Here is a 23,173-nt window from a genome sequence, read left to right on the forward strand (position 1 = left end):
ACTACTAAGCCACCCAAAAACAAACAAGAAAACAAAAAGGTAAAGAAATTCAGCTACATTCTGATTTTTCCCAGAGTGAACCCTTTGAATGTTATTGGAAATTCTCTCAGAGTCATCTTCTGTGTTGCCCTTGCCTTGCTGATGGCCTACCTGTGGGTAGTCAGCACCAGATCCCAGGCATCGATGTGGAGGAGCTTTTGTATATGGAAGCGGGGGAGCCCTATCTTCTTCTTTTAATGTCTGGGTGCCGTGTTCTGAAACAGGATGGTGCTTTTCACAGCCTGAGCCTGAGGCCCTCCTCAAACACCAAGGCACCAATTTGCAGTTCTTTTGACTTTACACTTCCCTTGTTGCTCTTCAAGAAAAATGAGACTCTCCATCTCAGTGCAGTCTCTCTCTGCTTTCACTACCATATTAACCAGTTTTGCTGCAGTGACAACCAAGCCAAGAACTCTGGGACTTTCCCCAAACATTTATTTTTCACTCATATTACCTACTGGTGGCTGCAGGGCACCTGCTGCTCATTTCTCCATGTATCTTATCCTTCTGCAGCTGAGGCTGAAGGAACATCCCCTGTTTGGGACATGACATTCTCGTGGCAGAAGGAAAAGAACATGAGAGTTTCTGTTTGGACAAGATGTACATCATGTCTGCCCATGAGCCATTAGCCAAAGCAAGTCATGAGGCCCTGCCAGCATTCTTTTCAGCCATTCATCCCAGGCTGTCACTTTAGAGGTGACATGACATGGCCAGCAGATGGGTGCTTAACTGAAATCTAGGTCCCTTGGGAGGCTTTGGGAGTCTCAGAATGCTGGGGAAGCCCCTGACGATGATGCCTGCTGTCCATGAGAGGACTGTAGGATGACCTCACCTTTAACAAGATTCTTTCTAATGTCTCACCCCTTGGACATCCATCCTCCTAATGCCCAATGTCTTAGTCTGCTCAGGCTTCCCTAACAGAACACCACAGACTGGGTAGCTAAAGTGATAGAAGTTTATTTTCTTACAGTTCTGGGAGCTGGGAAGGCCAAAATCAAGGTGCTGGCAGGCTTGGTTTCTGATGTGGTCTCTATTCCCGGCTTGCAGGTGGTCGCCTTCCCCGTGTCCTCACGTGGCCCTTCCTCTGTGTGCACGTGCTCCTGGTGTCTCTTCTTATAAAGACACCAGTCCTGTTTGATCAGGGTCCACCCTTGTAACCTCACTTAACCTTAATTACCTCCTTGAAGGCCTTATCTCCAAATTTACTCTCATTGGGGGTTAGGGCTTCAACCTCTGGATTTTGGGGGACACAGTTCAGTCTATAGCACCCAGTATCCCTGGGATGAGGCAGTGTTCGCATACATGATCTAATTTTGTTTTCTCAACAAGCCTGTGAGGAAGTTATCAACATCATCATTTCTACTTTACAGAAAAGAAAGACAAAGTTAACTTGTTAGTAAGTGGAAGATCCTGGGCTTGAACTGTTTCTTTGACTCCAAATCACATGTTCTTTGAACTGGAACATGGAATGTTGGCTTTATGAACATTAGAAACGAAATACTGTATAATTATTGAATTAATGACTAAGGATTATATAATATGTGGAAAATTGTTTACACAGTAATATTAAGTACAAAAAAATAGATCACAAAGATATATGTACAAGTGAGTACAACCATGTAAAACTTGGATAAAACCATGGCTAAAACTTGAAAAGGATCAGAAAAAATGAAGTACTTGCCTTCAGGGTGGCAGGGTTTTACTTCTTTTTTTTGTTTTAAAGTTGACTTAAATACATTTTTAAATAACAGAATTTTTGCCCTCAGCAAGCAAAAGATTGGCAATTGGTGGAACCAGGAGAATCATGTGTCCATTTCGCACTAGCGTTTTTGAGACCCAGAGACTTAGGCCAGCTTCCAAACACTGTAGTGTTTGACAGGCTCCTTTGCTTTGAAACCTCCTCCAGTGCCCAGCTTCCCTGAGTGAACAACTGCTCTAGCTCATCTGATGAGTAAGGCAGGTCCCTGTGAATTGAGAAGGCCAAAGCCAAAAATGGTTTGGAAGAAGATCAGATCAACTACTACAGGGGCAGAGAGTTGAAGCTGGCCCACAGTGAGGAAGAGAAGAAAATACCAAATGTAAGCACAGATTATCCCCCAAAACTGAGTCCAAGCGGTAATACAGGATTTGGGCCAGCAGGGTTAGTGCAGACAAGGCAAGGGTGAATAGAAAACGCATGTGTGATAGGAAGTCCAGAAGATGTTTCTTCTGTTGTGCTTTCTGCTGTTTGGACCCCTTCTCAAGATCCTCAGCCCCCTCCTCTGAGGGTGGGCTGTACGAGCCCAGGCCGCAGTAGTTGTGCTAAGACTCCTGTATGAAAATGTGCTGTTTTCAAATACATTTAACATTACTTTAGAGAATATGTGACCGTATCACCAGAGAATGCTCCCTTTTCTTTTATCCTGGAACAAAGTCATCTGTCTCTTAATTATGTCTATTTTGTAAACAGGTTCTGATAATAAAGTGTGCTGTGGGTATGCATCCTCTTGATGAACAAAGGTGTTTCAATTTGTCATGCCCTAGAGAGTGTGTTCTGTTGTCTGAGATCAATGTCCAGCTTACCTGTCACAGTGAATATTAGTCTTCCAGGCCCAGAAGTTGTTCTTTTATTAGATCTCTTTATTTTAGGAGTTAATAGATTTAAATTGTAAAAATAGATTGGAACTGCTAAACTAAACTAGTTCAGACATTTTATCAGCCCCCTCAAAAGAAATAGGAGTAATTCCCAAATCCTGTATGAGAAAATCCATGTTTAACAGCAAAAAAATTAGCGATCAATTCTTAGCTAAAGAAAGGTCCCCTATAAAAACATATTCTCATAGGATTCCTTTCATAGTAACTACCTATTTCACATATGGTTCAGTTTACCTAAAAGAAAATCTGGTTTTGTATATTTCACAAGCACATCTCTTGCATAATATGTATACACATTTCCCCATTATGTGAGATATAATGGTCCAGCCTGGTATTTGGTCTTTCACAACCAAAAAGGTTTTCCTTTATGATACCCATCTCAAAAAATGTTAAGAATATACCTCAAGCATCCCTTAATAAAGAATTTTGGATTTATTGACCATGGATTTATCTTGAATCTGTTTATGCTTTTGTTTGTGCCATTTTGGGAATAATAAGTTGCATGTTTTCCGCTTGTATTTAGATAGTATTCTTGTTTCTCTCCTTAACTCAGGGGTTACAAACTCAAATGTCTAACATCTTGAGTCAATGAAGTGGTCTGGTGCAAGCATAAAAAGCATGAGAGTGGGTGTCCTACCTACAGAGAGCAGCCATTCTCAAGTTCAGCCCATTATTGTCATGTTGGGAATGTGGGACTAGTGTGGCCAAGATGTTCTGATTTTTTACTAAAAGCCTCAAATCTGTTTTCTTGTTGTTGTTTTTGGTGAGATAGATTGTCCCTGAGCTAACATCTGTTGCCAGTCTTCCTCTTTTTGCTTGAGGAAGATTGACCCTGAGCTAACATCTGTGCCGGTGTTCCTCTGTTTTGTGTGTAGGATGCCACTCCAACATGGCTTGATGAGCAGTGTGTAGGTTCACGCCCAGGATCCAAACCCACAACCCTGGGGCCACTGAAGCAGAGTGCATGAACTTAACTACTATGCCATTGGGCTACGCCCCCCTACTGAATTTTTGTACATTGTCAATTCAATAAAAATTTTGAAAAGACACCATGCAGAACAAATACCACAGAGTCTGTAGGTATCCCATTTTATTTCTGGATACTGTATCTGTATTTCTGAATACTGGGTACTGTAGCTATCCAGTTTCTTTCTTTCTTAAATATACCTCTTTTACTTTCAAGGGTATTTCCTGGTTTCTGGGATTTTTTTTTCTTTTTCTGCTTTATCTTCCCAAACCGGGCCCCCCCCCTCCCGTACATAGCTGTATATCTTAGTTGCAGGTCATTCTAGCTGTGGGATGTGGGACGCTGCCTCAACGTGGCCTGATGAGCAGTGCCATGTTCGCACCCAGGATCTGAACCCTGGGCCGCCGCAGCAGAGCACGCGAACTTAACCACTTGGCCACGAGCCAGCCCCTGGTTTCTGGGATTTGATGTATGAATCTATTCCCCTGATTCTCCACTCCTAATTGTGACAGCTTTTCATACATCATTCTGTCAGCTTTCATCTTAACACATTAAAGAATCTTTTAAATTATTCTGTAATTATGTAGAAGCAGCTCCATGTACTGCGTTGTTTTATTCACCTTGACTTAAGGCACAGTTGTGTACACTAGTAAAATATTAAAATCCATCTTTAATCTATTGTTGTTATCATCGTTGTTCCTAGGTAAGTGGCAATGTCATGATCACAGGCCAACTCCTCTTCCCTTTTCTCTGCAGCCGTCCTTTCACCAAGCTGATAGCCTACGGGGGACTCGCCATCATGGGCTGGTGGAGAGGCCATCCAGGACCCGCTTCCACCCCCTCCACCGACGGTCTGGGGACAAACCAGGGCGACAGATATCCTTTTTCATTGTCTGAGGAGGTCATACGTTTGGAAATGTTTGCAAGGTTTTCCGGATTTATCTTCCCTGCCATTCCGTTTTGACCTAAAATCTTCGTTTTATCTGATGAACGAAGGCAATAAAAATAAGTAAGTTGGACACTAGAAACACCTCTGTGGGCAAAACTTGGGAAGATCATTGTAGATGCTTACTTTATGAAAACGTTGGCTTGGTGAAGTAACTGAGCATAAACAAGAGGGAATTGAGCCCATTGCAAGGCTGTTTCAGCATTTTCTTCAGAAATCAGCAATGTCAGTTAAACCTGACCCTAAATCAGGTTAGAGGGATTTAGTCCAACTAAAACAGATATTCAGATATGTGATTTATTTTTACTTCTGTTGACCCTGCTCTTGGAACTTACAGAAGAAATTTCGTCTGATTTTCTATTTATGAAGTTTCAAAGTCAATAAAGGACAACTAAAATATAAAGCTGGTATTTAGGAACATTCTCGTACAGTGATGTACACTTAGACCAAACCCTGTGCTGTTAAGTAGGAATAAAGAGGAGACTGTGAATTCATCTGACAATTCTATTTGACCAGTACTTCTCAGGGGCGGGGGAGGAGTGTGCTCATGGGTGACCAGCCTTGTGCTGAGGGCTCTGGGGACACAGAACTGAGATGGATTTTGTGGGAGAAGACATAGAGTGAGTGTGCCAGGAGGGCCTGTACGCTCACTCGGCTCTTCACGGGCAGGGGTGGAGGAAGGCGAAGAGAGGCGGGGCGAGACTGACTGCAGAGCTGAATTCCTGGCAGTGATGGCAGAGCTGGCTTCACAAGCATCGAAACCAGGAAGTGGGGGGAGGGCACTCCTGTTTACTGAGCACCTACTCATGCCAGGCACTGGGCTGGGCAATTTTTATGTCATTTAGTCCTCAAAACTCACTGAGTAGTTTATTTTTTTAACCCCCATTTTCCAGTGAGGAAACTGAGTTTCAAAGTAACTTGCCCAAGATTCCACTGCTGAAGTTGGAGGGACCCAGGTTTAGCTCAGCTCAAGCCGACTCCCCAGCCCCGGTCCCTCCCCTCCCTCTACCACTGAGTTATTCCCAGGGCCACCTGCAAGAGAGACCGTGTGGGAGGAGTTGTGGGGACACACAGAGGAAACTGCTACTTTTCTTGTTCTTAAGCTTGCAGTTTTCATCCATTTGGAGGCAAGGATAATGACCCCAGGGAACGTTTATTTCTCCCCCCACGTCCACCCCCAGGGACACACTACATTTGGTCCACCGAGATACCCTGACTTCCAGTTTTGTATATTATGTGGCCATTATCTGGCAAAGTGAAGATGACAACTGGTTTTGAGAATTCCTTTCTGGAATGTGTAATAACATAGAATGTTTTACATAGAATGCAAAAGGGAAAGGAGAATTGAGGCAATTCTTCAGCTAATTCACAGTGTGTGGGCGGAGTAGTACGTCAAACCATTGTTTAAATTGCTTGGAATTTTCAAGCAAAAGACAGTATTTCTTTGCTTGATTTAACAATATGTGTTTTTCTGATTTCTCATTTCCCTCTTTCTCTTGTAGTTGTTCTCTCTAAATATTATATGTATTTATAGCTATTTATATATTTATAGCTATCCCAGATCCTTTTTGCAGCAAGTGTAGTCTGCATATATACATATACCCACAGCTTTTTTAACCAAAGGAATAACTTAGAAAAGGAGAGGATTGAAGAAAAGTGACAGAGAAGAATGCTCATTCACTGAAAAATGATTTAAATATCTGCTAGTGTCAGGCCCCATTTTAGACACCGTAGATACAGTGGCGAAGACAATATGACCCCCGCCTCAAGTTCTTCCTAGTTCAGGGGGAGAGGCAGCTGGGCAAAGAAGGGGTCATGCATGGTGTGGGGAGCTGTAGTTGAGGCAGCTCAGGGGCTGTGCGAGCTCATGGAGGGGCAGCCTAAACCAGTCTGATGGGGATGGGGAAGGCATCCGGGAGGAAAATCTGAGGCCTGAAGGATAAGTAAGAAGTAAGGGATAATAAATTCATTTATTCAGCAGATATTTACAGAGCCCCTTTTCTGTGCAAGGTACTGTTCTAAGCACTGGGACTCGGTAGTGAATAAGACAGACGTGTCCCTGCCTTCTTGAGTTTACAATCCTGTGCAAGAAGACAGACAGCAAACAGGCAAAAAAAAACATTAAGAAAAATAGCTTCAGATGGTTGTAGGCGATATCGAGAGAGGAAGACAGCTGGAGAGGGAGTGTTCCCAGCAGAGGGAATAGCTGTGCAAAGTCCAGGAAGGAGACTACACTGTGTGTTCAGAGGACTCGGTCTTTTATCATAGGGCATAACCTGACCCTATATATGGGTCAACTTGTGAGAGCAGGAGCAAAGCAGATCAACTCGTAAGGGAAGGAGAGGCAAAAACCAAATTAATATACAGAAAAATTAAAGTTGTTCATCAGAGAGTGCAAGTCTGGTTCACAGACCATGAGACATCTCTTCACGTTCTCTTATTAAGCACCTAATTGGGTCCTGGGACTGGGCATCTGCTGATGCAAAAAAGGTCCCTTAGTGTAGGCCTGCCCTTTAATGAACAGCGAGTCTCTGGAGAAATCAAGGGGCCATGAGCTCCTAGTAAAATATAAAAGTAGGATGATTTTATATAGATGATACTAATATGTTTAGGTGATGATATTCATATGTTTAGGAGAACTTGGAGGAGGTGGTCTGTGATACCATCTTTCCTTCCATGGCCTGCATTCTGTTCGTTGGGAAATAATTTGCTTAAAATGGTTGCCTTTCACACTTGTCTATTATCCCCTTAATGAAGTTTTATTGTTTGAAAGTATTAACACTGGTTTGAATCTTTGTTAGATCAAGAAGAAAAAAACATTCAGATTCTCTTCTTACAGTTGTTTCTTGGCTTGGGCGTTATTTTAGAACAGGCAAACTGGCCTAGACAAGGGTTCAGTCCTGTGATACAGTGATCTCAAATAAAATGCATATTGTTTAAAAAATATTCCAGCTTCCTCCCAGAGTGGGCAGCTGCCACAAGCAGAGTTCTGGCCCAGGGAGATTCCTTCTGCAGTGGGCGGCCATAAGTGCACAGAATACTAGTGCAGTGGGCTTCTGTTGGCCTGGGTGGCCACCAAAAGAAAAGACCAGGGCTCTGTTGCAGTTGGGCCCAGTCCTCGGGCTGCACTCGAGGCAGAGGAAAGGCACTGCTCGGGCTGGTGGCTGGCTGGGGCCTGGGCTTGAGAACTCTGGATAGAAGCTCTTCTGCCTTCCTCCAGCCGCTTATGTCTTCAGCAGCCCTCTCTCCTCACTCCTCAAGGGCAGCAAATGTGTGTCCCAAACACTGTCTTGTTGAGTTTCTGAACTATTAACATCAATTTGCAGCAAATGTAGTCTTGTCTCAGACCTGTGGGTAATACACTGAAAAAGAAGGGGACATGCAGAAGAATCATGGAAAATATTTTCCTCTAAAAGAAGTGTGTTTTAGAAAGAAAAACAAGTGTTTAGAAAATTTCTGATTTGTATTCCCAACACTGTTTGAGGGTATATCTAGGAAACTGGCATGGACAGTCATGGAGAGATTTCTTAAGACCTGCCAATGTTAGGAATGGCTTTCCTCTTTGGAACAGGCCTTGCTTTGATTGTCTTCGTAGAATGAGATGAAAATTTTAGGACGTTGGTCTGTAGAACTCTGTTTCCGTGAAATGCATGGCCTGTTACCTTTGAGAAACACCGTACTCCCTGTTCCCTCTTGGAGCTTCCCAGTTTATATTAGGGCTCTGAGAAGCCCTGCGGTTAAGAAACATCTTATCTTTAACCCAGTGTTTTCAAAACTTATTTGATCACAAACCCCAATTTTTAACCTAACACCCATTAGAGATTTCCATCGCAAAGGACAAGGAAATGCTAATCTTCAGAGTTTTAAGGGAAAAATATTCTGACTTCAAAATTCTACATGCAACCTGTTTGTCACCCATGTGCTGAGGTAAACAGGAAAAACTTCTCGTATATGCAGAGTCAAAATGACCCCACTCATATGCCTGCTTTAAAATTTGACTTTAAGATGTTTTCTAGCAGGACAAAATTGGAGGCAAAGGGACAAGAGGAAGTAGAGTGGTGGGGAAGACATGCTTGAGAAATTAGGAAGGAGCCAAATTGTGCCCGGTTTTCTGTATTAAATCTGACTCGGAATGCATCTTGGTGGATAGGTTCTATTCAGCAGACTCTGAGTTCACTTACTCCACCAGCTGCGTGGAAGGTCACAGACCTGCCCCACAAACTGCCCCTGATAGGACACAGAGTTCCAGAGGGTAGGAGAGAAAACAGCCAGCCTCCAGGCTGCTTCTAGAAGGCAGTTCCTGAGCTGCCCCAGGTGCACTCATCACGCGGAAACAGGAAGCCAAAGGAAGAACCCTGGCTAAGCTCACAGCCTTGAGGCGGCAGCAGGGAGACAGGGTGAAGCTTGTTTGGAGCTTCTGTCTCCATGACCCCACGGGTAAGTGGGCCCACAGAGTCCTGTCTTACCAACAGAAGAGCTCCTCCCCTTCCTTTGGAGAAGAGTGAGTAAGAACTTGCCCTCTCAGACTCCTCAAGTTGAGAAGGAGTAGAAGTAGGAGTCCCCTTGTCAGTGGATCGAGGCAGGAACAGGAGAAGGATTTTCCTGCGCAGAACCGCAGGCACTTGGAGAGAGAGAGCACAGGCTGGATGACTGAGATTTCCAACTGAAGCACCTGGGTAGATGGCACCCTCCGTTAGATACGACGGACTATGAGGAGAGGAGCAGATGAGAGGGAGGATGATTATTTGGGTTTTAGGTGGAATTTGAGGTCCATTTTGGTGGAGAAGCCGAGTAGGCAATGGGAAATATGGACTTGGAGTTCATGAGAGTTGTTGGGAGCTGGAGGTATGGATTTGTAAGTTACTGGACTATGGGTGATAGTTGGAGCCAAAGACTTGGGTGGGACTGACCAAGGCAAGCATGGAGGTAGGGGTGGGTACCAGCTCTCAGAGTCTTCTAGGGTGCTCTTCCCAAAGTGTCTGCCCAGAGTCTGCAGCTGCCTTCCTGGCTCCCACTCTCGGTGGTACCCGGTGATTTGGAGGCCCTTCTCATCCTGTTCCTTTGAGAGCAATGCAAACAGATGTGGGCTGAGAGGCCATGAGGCCACAGAACTCGGGGAACATCAGGACTGAAGGCAGAGAAGGAGGAACCAGCAAAGGAGCTGACAAGGAGTGCGCATGGGAATAAATAAAAAGGTCCGTGGTAATGTGGGCTTGTTTTTTAACCTAGGCATAACTAACTAAGGCAGTAATGGATAAGGAGCTGGTCTGGCTTGTTAAAAACCTGTCACCTGTGCTGCTCTTCTGTTTGTTGGCAACTGGCAGGCTCTCCAAAAATGTTAAATAAATGGTAAATTCAAGTTTATAAATAAGGGTATTTCTTCTGTCTTTAAGTTGTTCTTTAGGACTTATCAGTGTGGTGGAGTAATTAAAGCCATTTGAGTGAAGTTTTCTAACATCTTCAGAAGAACAAATAAACCTTTTCTGGGTTTTCCTTCTGTTGAGTTTAACTGTAAGCTAATAACATTAATGGTTCTCTTGATGCCAACTGTTCTTGGGTTTTTAAATATCCATTAAATGAGTTGTGACACTGAGAATTGAGAGAGCTCAGAGGTCACATCTTTTTTTTTTTTTTGAGGAAGATTGGCCCTGAGCTAATGTGTGCCCATCTTCCTCTATTTTATATGTGGGACACCTGCCACAGCATGGCTTGATAAGTGGTGCATAGGTCTGCGCCTGGGGTCCGAACTGGTGAACCCCAGGCCGCTGAAGTGGAGCGCACAAACTTAACCGCTATACCACCAGGCCAGCCCACATCTTTTAACTTTTGATGCCTCAGCTTAGTCATAGTAAAAATTTAAGGAAATTACGACATTTTCATGTTGTTGATATACATCAGAAAAGCTAAAACACTAACATCTCAACATTGAAACAATCAGTGCTTGATTATTACATTACTCTTACCTCACTGCATTCTAACTTGTATTACCAGTACTGGATAATTGGACTTACTGACTTTAAAGATGGCAGTGTGCTGAGAGAAGTGGTAAACATCTGCTTTATGACATTAAGCTTTCTGGACAGAGATTCATCAGACTGCTGAAAAGGGAGAGGCAGATAACCACAGGTGATCAGACTCACTGTCTCTCCCTAATGGCTCTGCTGCCTAAAATACTGGCATGCTGGGTCTCTCAGAGAGACTCCTGTTTCTCTGTCACTGTTTCCTCTTCTGTCTCCTCCTGTGGTCTGTTTTCATCTGTTCTCCACATACATTAAGCCTAATAGTTAATGTTGAAGAAGTATCTGTCTTTTGTAAATATCTGTTTTGCTGTATTGAGTAGATTCAGATTAAGAAATAAGAAAACTAGATATGACTCAACCAATACACAGAAAGTGAGACTTTTGATCAAAATGCTTCTCCTGGCAAAGGATTAGCATCTTACACTAAACCATTAAGAACGCGTTAGTGCCGTGTTTTACTAATACCACTTTCTGTATTTACCTGGGATGCCCAGCCCAGGCCTGCATGATCCTCTGTCCATCAAGGCTCCCATCTCCTCCTGAGCCCAAGGAGATGATGCCTTCTTTTATAAGGAATCACTGAAGATTTTTTAGCAGAATAGCATGATTTAAAATGTTTTAAGAAAACTATTCTTTGGGTATAATTTAAATAAATTAACCAAAATGGCTCTGCTACACTCAGCGTGTATAGTGCAGGATCACATTTGTTTCTCTCTGCATCTGGAATATGTTCTAAGGCTTGCTAGACCCAGTGGAGAATGCAGTTTATAAAACAGAGCCCCTGACAACCCAAGGAAGTTAACATTTCTTCACAAATCGCATGCAGCTCTCTTTTGGTTATAAGTAACAGGAACCCTCTTAACTTGAAAAAAAGAAACTTACTGGCTTATGTCACTGGAAGCCGGAGGGCTACATCCAGGGGCTCGCACAGTCGTACTCAGACTGCATCTGTGAGGTGCTACGTCTGTGTTGACTCCATGCGTAGACAGGCTTTCTCCAAGGAGAGAAACCCAGGTTCACTTGGTCCTCGGGCCCACCACTTCAAGTGGGGGCAATCCTTTTTTTCCCCTCAAAAGCACTGTTTTTGGTCCTGTTTGTGTCCTGAGCCCATCCCTGAACAAATCACTGTTTCCAGGGGGATAAGGTACCTGAAAGTACTGACCTGGGGACATCCCGTGGGACAAGAAGGCCTGCACAGCATGGCAGCCTTCCCAGGTGTGGGTAGGGGTGGATGGAGTTCTTGAAAATAAAAGATGCTGGGCAGGCAAAGAAAAACACCCCACATGAATCATGCAGAGACAGCGCTGGTCAGAAGATGGAGGAAGAGACTTGGCAGAGGAAGTGGATAAGAGCAAGCGCAGAGGAAGAGCTGTCGAATGTAGAGAAACAGATAAGAACCGAAAACTCAGTTGTTTAACTCTCCACCCTTCCAGCTTCTTAATTCTGCTTCACCTTTCCATTAATTTTATTTTTCCTTTATTAAAAATTCTACTTTGATGGTAGTACTTTTGGAGGCATTTACTCCTCACAGCCCCTGGATGAGAGTTGGCCAAGGTAAGCAAGCTGTATTTTAAAAAATATGATGGGCATGAGTTATTTTGGATGGTTTTACTTTATTTTATCCACCTTGAATGTTGTTTTAGAAATTTGTAATATAAAGCATAGAATCTTGTTTTCTCTTATAAAACTTAAGTCTTTGCATGTATAATCGTAGGGTTATATGAAAGTCTAAAATGAAAAGTTATTTGAATAAATCTAGATCTTCATATTTAAAACCAAATAGAAACACGTTTCAAATACATTTACTAATAGAATACTCTGATTTGGTATTCTTATATTTGAGATGTGGAAAAATAAATTTCTTTTCTCAGGGTGTATTAGTAAGCTACTGAAAGGAACAAAAGCTTTAGTAAGCTCCTAAAATGGTAATTTGCACAGAGGACTTGATTTAGGGTCTCTTTGAGTATTTTTGTACATAGAGTATGGGTACAAAAAAAAAATGAGTAGTTTTGAGCATAGAGGGTGATAGAATATAAAATAAACTGAAAAGACTGCTACATCCATTGCGTATGTAGTATCATTTTCACATCACGAAGTCAGACTTAGGAGGCATTTGAAATGTACATATTGAAAAGTGGAGCTCTCCGGATTGAGGTCTACTCGCCATCCATTCTCTGAGCGAGCACTGGCTGACCCTTACTGTAGGTAGTCAGGACCTGGCCAAGGTTGGCGTGCAGATGGGTAACATCTGGCCCCTACCTCAAGTAGATTTCAACTACCCTCAAGAATCTTGGCATCCAAGGTTGTAGGATTAATACAGTATTTTATTTGAAATCATAAAAAGACATCTCCAAACTGATATTTAAAAAATTTCTATCCAAGAAAAAATGTCTTATGCTTTCCAGAGCTCTAGGATTAGTTAGATTAATATTTTCATAAACTGGGCAACTATAACATTTATATTTCTGTTCATGGCCATCTGTATGAAAATGCAAAGTTTTTGCATCCAGGATCGCCAGGGCTCCCTGGAGACACACACACGCCTTAGACCCCCTGGAGAGGAGTTGGTCATAGATTTGAACAATTTCAAAAGACATTCAGAGGTGTTTGTTTGCCCTTCTTAAAATAAACAACAAACAAACAAACATTTGTTATGTGCCCAGCTGGCTAATCCTGTTCTCAAGGCTGTGACAGTTTTCATCATGGAATCAGAAATCATAGGAACTGGAGAGATCCTTCAGCTTGACCTCATTTTAACAAGGATGACAGAGGGAGTGAGACGCAGAGCACTCCGCAGCGACTTTCCTTGGGTTCCTGAGCTGGTAGATAGAAGAGCCATTGTCAACCCAGGCCTGAGGCTCTCCCTTGCTCCCTGTGGATTGAACTTCTTTTCTTTTTATTTTATTCTGGTTTTTAAAGGCAGCAGCCTCCTTGGAAAGAAGAAAAGCACCCTGGGTTCAGGCTAACGTCTGCCCTTAACAGGTACGTGGTTTGTTTCGTAGTAGAAATAAATTTTAGAGAAGACCAATCCATTGGATTGTCCTAATGTTCTTTATATATTATGTGGTTGCCAGAGTATGTTCATATCAGTTGTGTTTCTATAAGTGTTAAAAAATAACCCAAATCTCTCACCATTTATTGAATGTCTACGTGGGACAGTAGCACAGTGTGAGAACATGAGGGCTGAGTGGGACTCCAGAGTTTGCCTCTTACTGTGTAACCTCGAACAGGTTATTTAAATTCTCTATGCCTCAGTTTACTCATCTGGAAAAGGAGGATAATAGTACGTATGTCAAGGGATGGTTGTGAGGATTGAATAAGAAACATGGGAAGTACAAGTGTTCAATAAATGTTAGCTTATCCATGGTTATCCATGGTTAGTTAACCATGATCACGACTCCAGTGGTCAGTGTTCTCCATAGGTCATTTGTTTCAATCCTGATAACATCCTACAAGAATGAGTGTTATTTTCTGTTCCAAGAGGTTAAATGACTTGTCTAAGGCCATTTAGCTAATATATGATGGAACTGGGATTGAAAAGAAAACTTTTTATAGTACAAAATTTTAAACATACACAAAAGGGAAAAGCGTTATAAATCCCTGGGCCCGTCCTTCAGCTTCAGCACTTCGCAGCATTCTGCCAGTCTTGTTTCTTCTCTGCCCACCCCCCCCCCCCCGCCTCCCACCCCCATTCCACCTCTGGCTAGATACAGTATTTCACCTGTAAATACCTCTAACAGTGTACTGATCAGAACCTTTTTTTAAAAAAACATAACCACGTGCCATTATTACATTTAACAAAATTAACAGTAATTCCTTACTGTTATCTACTACCCAGTCCATATTCAAATTTTCCCAGTTGTCTCTCTGCGTTTGATTGATATTCTTTTGAACCTCTTTGAATCTTATAAAGGAGCAGGAATCTGAACTCAGCGCTCTTTGATCCCAGAGTCTACACTCTTCCTGTTGCATCAGGAAGGTTTTGAATTGCCTCTTCCCACATCTGAATACAACACAGCCACTGCACTCAGGCAGGCCCCCAGGCTGGCACAAAGAAGAATTTTAGGCTAATTTGAAGTCGCTCACAAGTTCTCTTTATGGCAGACAGTTTGACCCTTGGATGAGAGAAGTAATCATCTCTTGGAGTCAAAGCTGTGTATAAATTGGAGCTATCTGGGAGAATTTGAGAAATTTGCTAGAGATCAGCAGTTCCCAGACTTTTTGTCCTGGGACTCCTTTATAATCTTAAAAACCATTGAGGCCCTCAAAGAGTGTTTGTTTATGTGAGTGTATCTATTGATATTTTCTCTTGATATTGGAAATTAAATTGAGAGACTTATGAAAGATACTAATTAATGCATTTAAAAATAACAAAATGACGATAGTAAACTCAGTACATGTCAACATAAATAATATCTTTTTTAGGAAGCACAGTTTATTTTCTAAAACAAAACAGTTTACTGAGAAGAGTGGCATCGTTGTACTTCTTACAAATCTCTTGAAGATGGCTGGCTTCTCTGCTTATGTGCTCAGTCTGTGGTGCCATCACACATCACGCAGCTGCTGGAAGACCCTGCTGTGCTCATGAGGGAAGGAGGGTGAAAGGACAAAGACCTTGACCTTGCATTCTCCCTGGAAGGGTTTGAGAGCCATGGCTATGGGTGATCCTTCATATAGGAGGAGTTATCTCAGGTGGAGAAGAATCTAGTGCAGCCATGGAGAATATACTGGTCACGGTGATCTTCTGAGTTGTGAGGAAGAAAAGAAAGTTAGTTAGAGGAAGCCAGGAATCCGAGGTCTGCCTTCTTGAAACAGATGATTATGCCATTAGCTTCAAAGTGTAAGACTATACAAGTACAAATTAAAATCTTTTTGGGTGCGGGTGATCCTCAGAGGCTGTTACTGATGTGAGGGACTTCAGGTAGGTCCAAAGCCCTCATTTTATGAATGATTGTAAATCAGTTATTCTTGCCTTCTTTCCTGTTGGTAATTTTCAGCAAAGAATATTGCATTTTCACTAAGGAAAAATGGATTTTCAGCCAGACTCTCTCCTCCTCCCCTTAGGACCAATTCTGATTCTGCTCTTCACACAAGTGCTCTGAGCACCAAGCCCCAGGACCCCTATGGAGGAGGGGCCCAGTCGGCCTGGCCTGCCCCATACATGGGTAAGACACACAGGCCCACTGCTAACAGGGTCTGTGCTTTCTCATTCTGTCCTATTGGAACCAAGAGGGAGAAAAGCTTAAGTGGCGCATGCACTTCCCCAGTTTGACAGCTGTCGGAGAAAAAGCTCCCAGCAGGGGATGTGTGTGTGTTCATGGTAAAAGGAGAACGGAGCTCTTGACGTCATGTGCTTTTCTCCTGCCTCTTCCACTGCAGATTCTCCCTTCTTGGCATCTCTTGGCCCTCAAGCTTCCTCTCCTCCCCCACCACACTGTCCCTTTTTTAGGCCCTCTTTTTTTTTTTTTTTTTTTTGAGGAAGATTAGCGCTGAGCTAACATCTGCTGCCAATCCTCCTCTTTTTGCTGATGAAGACTGGCCCTGAGCTAACATCCATGCCCATCTTCCTCTACTTTATATGTGGGATGCCTACCACAGCATGGCTTGCCAAGCAGTGCCATGTCCACACCTAGGATCTGAACCGGCAAACCGTGGGCCGCCAAAGCGGAACGTGCTTACTTAACCTCTGCGCCACTGGGCCGGCCCCTAGGCCCTCATATTTTACTTGGACTCACAGTAATTTTCTAACTGGGCTCCTTGTTTCTGGTCTTATATCCTTCTAATCCAGTTGTATGTTGGGTTCTCTGAAGGTCCTCTTTTCCCATCCAGGATCTGAGCAAACTGAGAAATCAAACCAGAAGTGACAGATGGAGCTCAGTATCACCTTTATTACTGCCAAGAGGAAGTGGCTTCTCTCTGTGGGTCAGTGGCCTATTATGACTGAACCCCAGAATGAGGCCGACTCCCCCTGTGGCCAGCAGCACTGGCTCAGGGTGGCCTCCCATGGGAGAAGTACTGAGGACAGACTCAAGGGCAGGGCCAAGCAGAGAAGGCACGCTCTCTGAGGAAAGGCACGCTCCTGAGCAGGAGAAGCAGCAGCTGAGCCAGAGCCCGGCCTTGCCTGCTCAGCTGTTCCCCATTCTACCTGTCGGATCAGTGTTCCACCTCCCTTGGGCCAGAATGAGTCACAGGGTGGAGAGAGGCCACAGTGACCAGGATGGGGAAAAGGCATATTCACACCATCCGCTTCCAGAGTGAACCCAGATCTGATCATATGACTCTCCTGCTTAAAATCCTTATCACCACCCCCTTACCTCCAGGAGAGAGTCCAGATCTCCCGATTGGGAACGACAGGAGCTCCAGGATCCAGCCCTTGCCCACCTCTCTCCCCTCTCTCCTCACTCATCAGCCTTATTCCGAGTCAGCCATGTGAACCACTTTGGGTTCTACTAACATTTCATCCTTTTCCCAACTCTTCCTTTCTTAACTCACTCCTGGCCTACCTGACCGGCTACTTCAGCTTTGTCACCATTCCTGTGGAGCCATCCTTGACCTTCCTCTCTTTGCCATCCCAGAACTACCTGTGTCCTTCTAAGATCCAAAAGCTCCTACATGTAGATGGCTGTCTTGGCACCTGTGTCACTTGACTGCCTTTTTCATGGATGTGCTTCTCTCCTGCTCAGTGTAGATTTCTTGAAGTCGCATTTTAATGGCCTTATCTCTAGCTCAGGGCCTGGCACAGAAGAGCCCTCAATGATGGAGAAGTGTGGAGAAGTTACAGAATGCCTTAAGTCTATAGAGCTCTTGCTAAAACATACTGTTGGGCTCACATCTCACCTGCATGTGAAACAAGGCTGGTTCACTAAGACATGTTCCAAGCCTGCCTTTCTGGGGTTTATAATCTGCTGGGAACAATGGTCTTGAATTACCCATTCCATATGCACGTTGACTCTTGTCCTCAAACAGTTAGGGCTGTGTGTTTGATCTTGAAACAGGAATAAGTAAATCTTTCACCAAGATAATACCAGCTTCTCTGGTTTTCTTTAGTTTTTAGACAGTTGAAAGCCTACGTAGTCGCTGTTCCTTTTGAGGAGAACATTCCAGGTCTTGTTTCCTTGCATATAGTAGGAATGAGATTTAAGAGTAATTGTCACTGTATTTGTTCCCTTGGTGCAGTTCAGAGATGACTACGTTTGCCTAAACAGTTGTTTGATTGTAAAGTATGAGATCTTTTAGAATTGGCGAGGGCTCTCTAGCTGTGTTTTCACTCATGGGAATATGAGAGTAAAGCTGGCAATGTTTTTGGAATTGGATATGGGTCCACTGCTCACTGCTTAGAGATGTGGGATATATAGGAAGACAGAGTAGTTTAGCTTCATGATAGGTAGAGATGAAAATATAAAAATAAAGCCTAAAAGGGGCTGGCCCCGTGGCCGAGTGGTTAAGTTCGCGCGCTCCGCTGCAGGCGGCCCAGTGTTTCGTCAGTTCGAATCCTGGGCGCGGACATGGCACTGCTCATCAGACCACGCTGAGGCAGCGTCCCACATGCCACAACTAGAAGAACCCACAACAAAGAATACACAACTGTGTACCGGGGGGCTTTGGGGAGAAAAAGGAAAAAATAAAATCTTTAAAAAAAAAAATAAATAAAGCCTAAAAAAGCAGAGACTGGGATCGGTGGGTCTCCCTGGTGAGTGCAGCAGGATCTGAGTCTCCCTGGACTGGGAGGGGACCAGACTGATAAGTTTTTACCCTGTAACCTCAAATAAAGAGCTGCATTTCTTTTCTCTCTTTTTTTTTTTTTTTTGAGGAAGATTAGCTCTGAGCTAACATCTGCTGCCAATCCTCCTCTTTTTGCTGAGGAAGACTGGCCCTGAGCTAACATGCGTGCCCATCTTTCTCCACTTTATATGTGGGATGCCTACCACAACATGACTTGATGAGCAGTGCCATGTCCACACCGGGGATCTGAACCGGCCAACCCCGGGCCGCCGAGGAGGAGAACATGCACACTTAACCACTGCGCCACCGGGCCAGCCCCAAGAGCTGCATTTCTGCCTCTGCCATTCCTCCATTTGTGTGCTGTCTGTGCAGAGTTTATGCTTCTCTGGAAAGGGACAGAGGCCTAGAGAGAACAAGGAAATCATGGATAATTTAAGTAAGGAGGTTTTGAGGTCTCCATGCAGAGAGAAAAGAAAGTAACTAAAAAAGTGATTAATTGAGTGAAGTGTTTATGCTGAGTGATGTAGGCTCTGAGGGAGGAGGGGAGAAAGGCAGAAAGTGTGAGTAAGGATGAATAAGGAAGGCAAAGGGTGCAATTGTTGGTCCTGGTAGGCAGAGCCCTAAGAAAAGCAGAAAGAAAGAAAGAAAGAAAGAAAGAAATCCTGGAGCAGAGTTCCTGGGTGGACTGGAGAATCATGGTGGTCACTCCTTTTCAAATCAGCAGTTAGAAATTGTTGGGCCACAGTATCTGACAACCATGGAAGGTGGGCTGACCTCCAGCCCGAATGTCTGAACTGTGTGCCTGCGTCTGCATAGTTGCCCTGCAAGTATAGCAGAACTCAGAAACACATCCAAATATGGATGTGTTTACATGGGAAAGCCAGTGTGTTTAAAATATTATTCAAGTCTCCAAGGATAGGAATTATTTCTGGAGAATTATATTTGTTGGTGAGAGCTATTTTAAATAGTTTCATGTATTTTCCCCTGTAATTCATTAAAATTTTTTATTTTCTTTCCTCTTGGATTTTAAAAATATCAACTAGCTTTGCAAAAAGGTATTTCTTATTATAGGACCAACCAAATAAAGTCAAGATTAAAAAAGTGATGGGAAAATTGAAACCCAGAATTGGGTTCCCTAGCAGAAGCAATAATAACTACTCTTTTCCTGGGAATCGTCCCTGAGCATAATGATGTAGCCTCAATTAATGTTCCCACTGTTTGTTTATTTTTTTGGTTGTGAGCGGATGATAAGAGAGCATCTGCTCATAGCCTAACTACATGAGCAATAAACGATGATACATTCATGAGTAGAGGTTTGTGTCTCAAGAAAATAAAGCCATTAATCTGATACATGCTTAGTAATTTTCATAATATTTATTGAGTTGCATGACAATTAGGCATAAATGGTAAGCAGTTGATATGAATGACAGAAATAAACTTTTATTCAACCAAACAAGATTTTTATAATTTCTCTCTTCTTGTTTAATTATCCAGAATCTATAAAGAGAAATGTTGATCATTTCACACACACACAGCCGGGCAAGTCTAAGGGGCTCTCTGTGACACTTGACCTGTCCCGTAGCCCAAGACTGTCTCCTGACTCCCCTGCGCTCATCGCCTGCCTGTGGAGGAGGAGTCTGGGGCATCCGTATCCTTTCAGGGAGCAGTCTAGAGCTCAGGGCAGAAGAGTGCATGAGAGCTGGAGATGCTGACTGTTGCCAGCTTTGGGAAGGACAGCCCTGAGCTCCTTCTCTGGGAAAGCGGTGTGCCTGGACCTCAATGACCTTTCAACAGATCATTCAACACTTTTTGTTAGCTCTCCCCTTCATAGTTAAGGAGAAAGTTTAAAATGCAAATAGCGACGAAAGTAGTGAGCCTCTTAGTGACCCTTAATTGCACAGATAGGAGGGAGAGGCGAAGGGCACAAGCACCCCAGACCTAAAGAGAGGCAAAAGGTGTCACCCAGGAGGCAGGAGGGCCCAGAATGGGGAGGCTGAAGCATCAGAGGGTTCTTAAAGGACGTGCTGTGCTTAAGGGATCTACCTCTGGCACCCGTCTACTGAGCAAATCAAGACTGTGCTGGGAGTTCTTTCAGAACTGTGTTGTACGGGAAGTCAGCCCTCTGGGGCTGCGAGACCCAGAGATTTACTGGAACACAGAGGCAGCCTTGGTCATTGCTGTCCCATCCCCTGCAGGACTGATGCGAATGAATTTTTTCTGTTTCCAGATACCATGTCACAACTTGTTCCTTTTTGTTTTTAACCCTTCATTCATAGTCGTATCCTATGATGCTTTTTATCCAGTAGTAAAAATCGAGGCTTGAATCTTTTGGTTACATGTTAGCTCGGGCCTAACATATCAGTTACCACCACCACCATTCTTCTGGTCACCAGAACTCAGAACCTGGGAGTCGTCTGTAACTACTCTCATTCCCGTGCCCGTCACACCTGTTCTGTAGCCCAGTCCTGTTCATTCGATTCCTTCAGGGTGCCTCAAATTTTCTATCCTGCCTCCTCTTTTCTATCCTCATTGCCAGTACCCTATTATGTTGGTTTCCTACCTGGTCCTGCTGCTTGTAGGCTTTCTCCTTGCAATCCATCTCATTCTTTGCTGCACGAACATGCTCTCCAAAGCTTAGCTGTAATCATGTCACTTCTCTAACTGAAACCTCCTGTTCCTGACATCATGCCAAGTTTCTGGCAGCCTCCTTCAGTCCAGCCTCACCTCCCATTCCTTCCTCCTGTCTTGTGCTCCAGCCAGACCACACCGTTCTCTGCCCCTGCTGTACACACCCTCCTCCCACTCCCCCTCTCTTTGCACTGGGGCATCCCCTTCAGCCTCACTCCCAAGGGTCTAAATCGCTCCAGGTACAGCAGTATGGACATTCTGAAGGCACGCAGGCCAGAGTTCTAGTCCTGGAGTTCTAGTCCTCATCATTATCCTTCAGTGCCATCTCCTCCATGAAGCCTTCGTTCTGTTCCAGTCTGATGGAGAGGGTGGCACTAATGGGGTATCTTGTGGGGTAGCTGCTCACCACTCAGGCGGTTTCACACGGTAGTCCTCAGGTGAGTTCTTATGCTCCAGGGACAGATCAGTCTTGCTTTGAACTGAAAACTGGCCTTTCTCATTAAACCCAGAGGGATTGGTATCTCGACGATGAAGAGATGCTTCAACAAACCATACCAGAGGGCTGTATAAAACTTGGTTTTTTATTTGTAATAGGGTAATCACTTTTTAGTGATCAGAATGGTCAGGTTCCCTGCCCTTTTCCAACATGAGGTCCTAGGGACACCACAATATGCATCAGAAGCTGCTTTTCCTCTCCTCTTGACAGTGCCATTGCAGAGCCACACCTTCTGTCTCTCTGCACCTCGTTTTCTGGTGTTCTTCTGCTCACATTCCCTTTCTTTAGACGTGTTAAAATCATGATTAAGCTATTGCCTGGTCCAAGTTTCTCCAAGAGTGAGAAACCTTCTGTAGTAGAGTCCTCTGAGGCGGTTATGAAAAATGCAGATTCCTGGGCCCATTCTCACACCTTCTGAATCAAAATCTTTGAGATTTGGGCCCATGAACCTGCATTTTAACAAGCTAACCCAAGTGGTCTTTATGTGCACTAATACACAGTTTTAAATCACTTAGATTTTCTTTCCGTAGGCCTGAAAGAAATTCTGTCTTTAGGAACGTGCTTGATTTACCCGCCTCCTAGTGCTCCTGGGGATTCCCCGTGTTGCCCGACTCCTGGGCTCCACTGCAGTCTGGTCTCTTCCACCTGCGTTCTAGAAGGTGCTGCCCTGCTCTGTCGTCTCTCCCACACAGCATCGCCTGACCACCCCTAGCACTTACTCAGTGCAGGAACTTAGTTAATATATGTTGAATGAATGATTGTAGACTAATAAGGTTAAACTTATAGATTAAGCTTATCCAGAAATGTATCTAAACTTTAAATAAGCTACATTTGAAAATTTGTCCTGATTTTATACTGAAAGCTCATTTGATATATTTGATTGCTCCCAGGAGAATGCTAACATGCTATATTCTTGGCATAATTCTCTGGTTTTAGCTTAGAGCAATAGGATATACAATGCTTGGCATCTGTAATATATTTTTAAGGTGAAAAATACTTCATTCAGCCACAATTTATTCCAGGTCAAATTTTTAAAACTTCTTGAATAGCTATTCATGTATATAATTTAAATTGACTGAGACTCCAGATAAATTTCTTTTTAAAATAACTTGACTGTTTGCAAAAAGATATATAACAGTATACAACATGGACTTTTAAATCAGAAAGAGTTACTAATTCATGAATAAATAAACATGAAAGCACCACATAAAAGTGTTTTTTTCTTTCCCACTAGGTTTCTGTGATGGTGAGAATGACGCACACGGGGAAGGTATGAACTGATTTCGCCTGCCTGTGCCGAGTGGAATACTGACTGCAGTGTACATACCTTCTTTCAGTCTCTGAACTAGTTAATACTCGTGTTTTTAGGACTTCCCCAAATGCTGCCAACTGCTGATTGGTTTACTTTCCTGAGCTGCTCTATAAAATTAAGGCTAGCCATGATCAAGGCCATGAGAAAGAAAGCATGTGGTTAGATTACAAGGCTCCTCATCATTGGAGTCCCACAGTCACAGTCACAAGGCTATGTGGAGAAGCAAAAGTTGTAATAACATGAAAATATTAATGAGTTGGTCACTTAACCCATCAGTTATTCCAGTATCCTTCCTTCCTCAGATATCTCTTTGCCAGTTTAGAAAGTTTTGTGAGTCAGTAATTGACAGATATAAATAAACAGTTTGAGGAAAATGCAAATTAATTGCAAAATGAAATTGCAAAACTTG

General features: G+C 43.5%; 1 protein-coding gene across 2 annotated transcripts in view; it reads left to right on the plus strand.

Moving 5' to 3' along the window:
- The window catches only part of CRTC3 (CREB regulated transcription coactivator 3), a 95,195-nt gene that overhangs the window by 50,497 nt on the left and 21,525 nt on the right, over positions 1-23,173 (plus strand). For both annotated transcript variants that reach the window (XM_070570977.1, XM_070570987.1), the window contains exons 3-7: positions 4,397-4,516; positions 12,099-12,160; positions 13,526-13,588; positions 15,671-15,771; positions 22,687-22,722. In XM_070570977.1, coding sequence (XP_070427078.1) covers positions 4,397-4,516; positions 12,099-12,160; positions 13,526-13,588; positions 15,671-15,771; positions 22,687-22,722 — 382 coding nt within the window. The remainder of the gene's footprint in view (positions 1-4,396; positions 4,517-12,098; positions 12,161-13,525; positions 13,589-15,670; positions 15,772-22,686; positions 22,723-23,173) is intronic.

Source organism: Equus przewalskii, chromosome 1 (genome assembly GCF_037783145.1).
Source record: "Equus przewalskii isolate Varuska chromosome 1, EquPr2, whole genome shotgun sequence".
NCBI classification, from domain to species: Eukaryota; Metazoa; Chordata; class Mammalia; order Perissodactyla; family Equidae; genus Equus; species Equus przewalskii.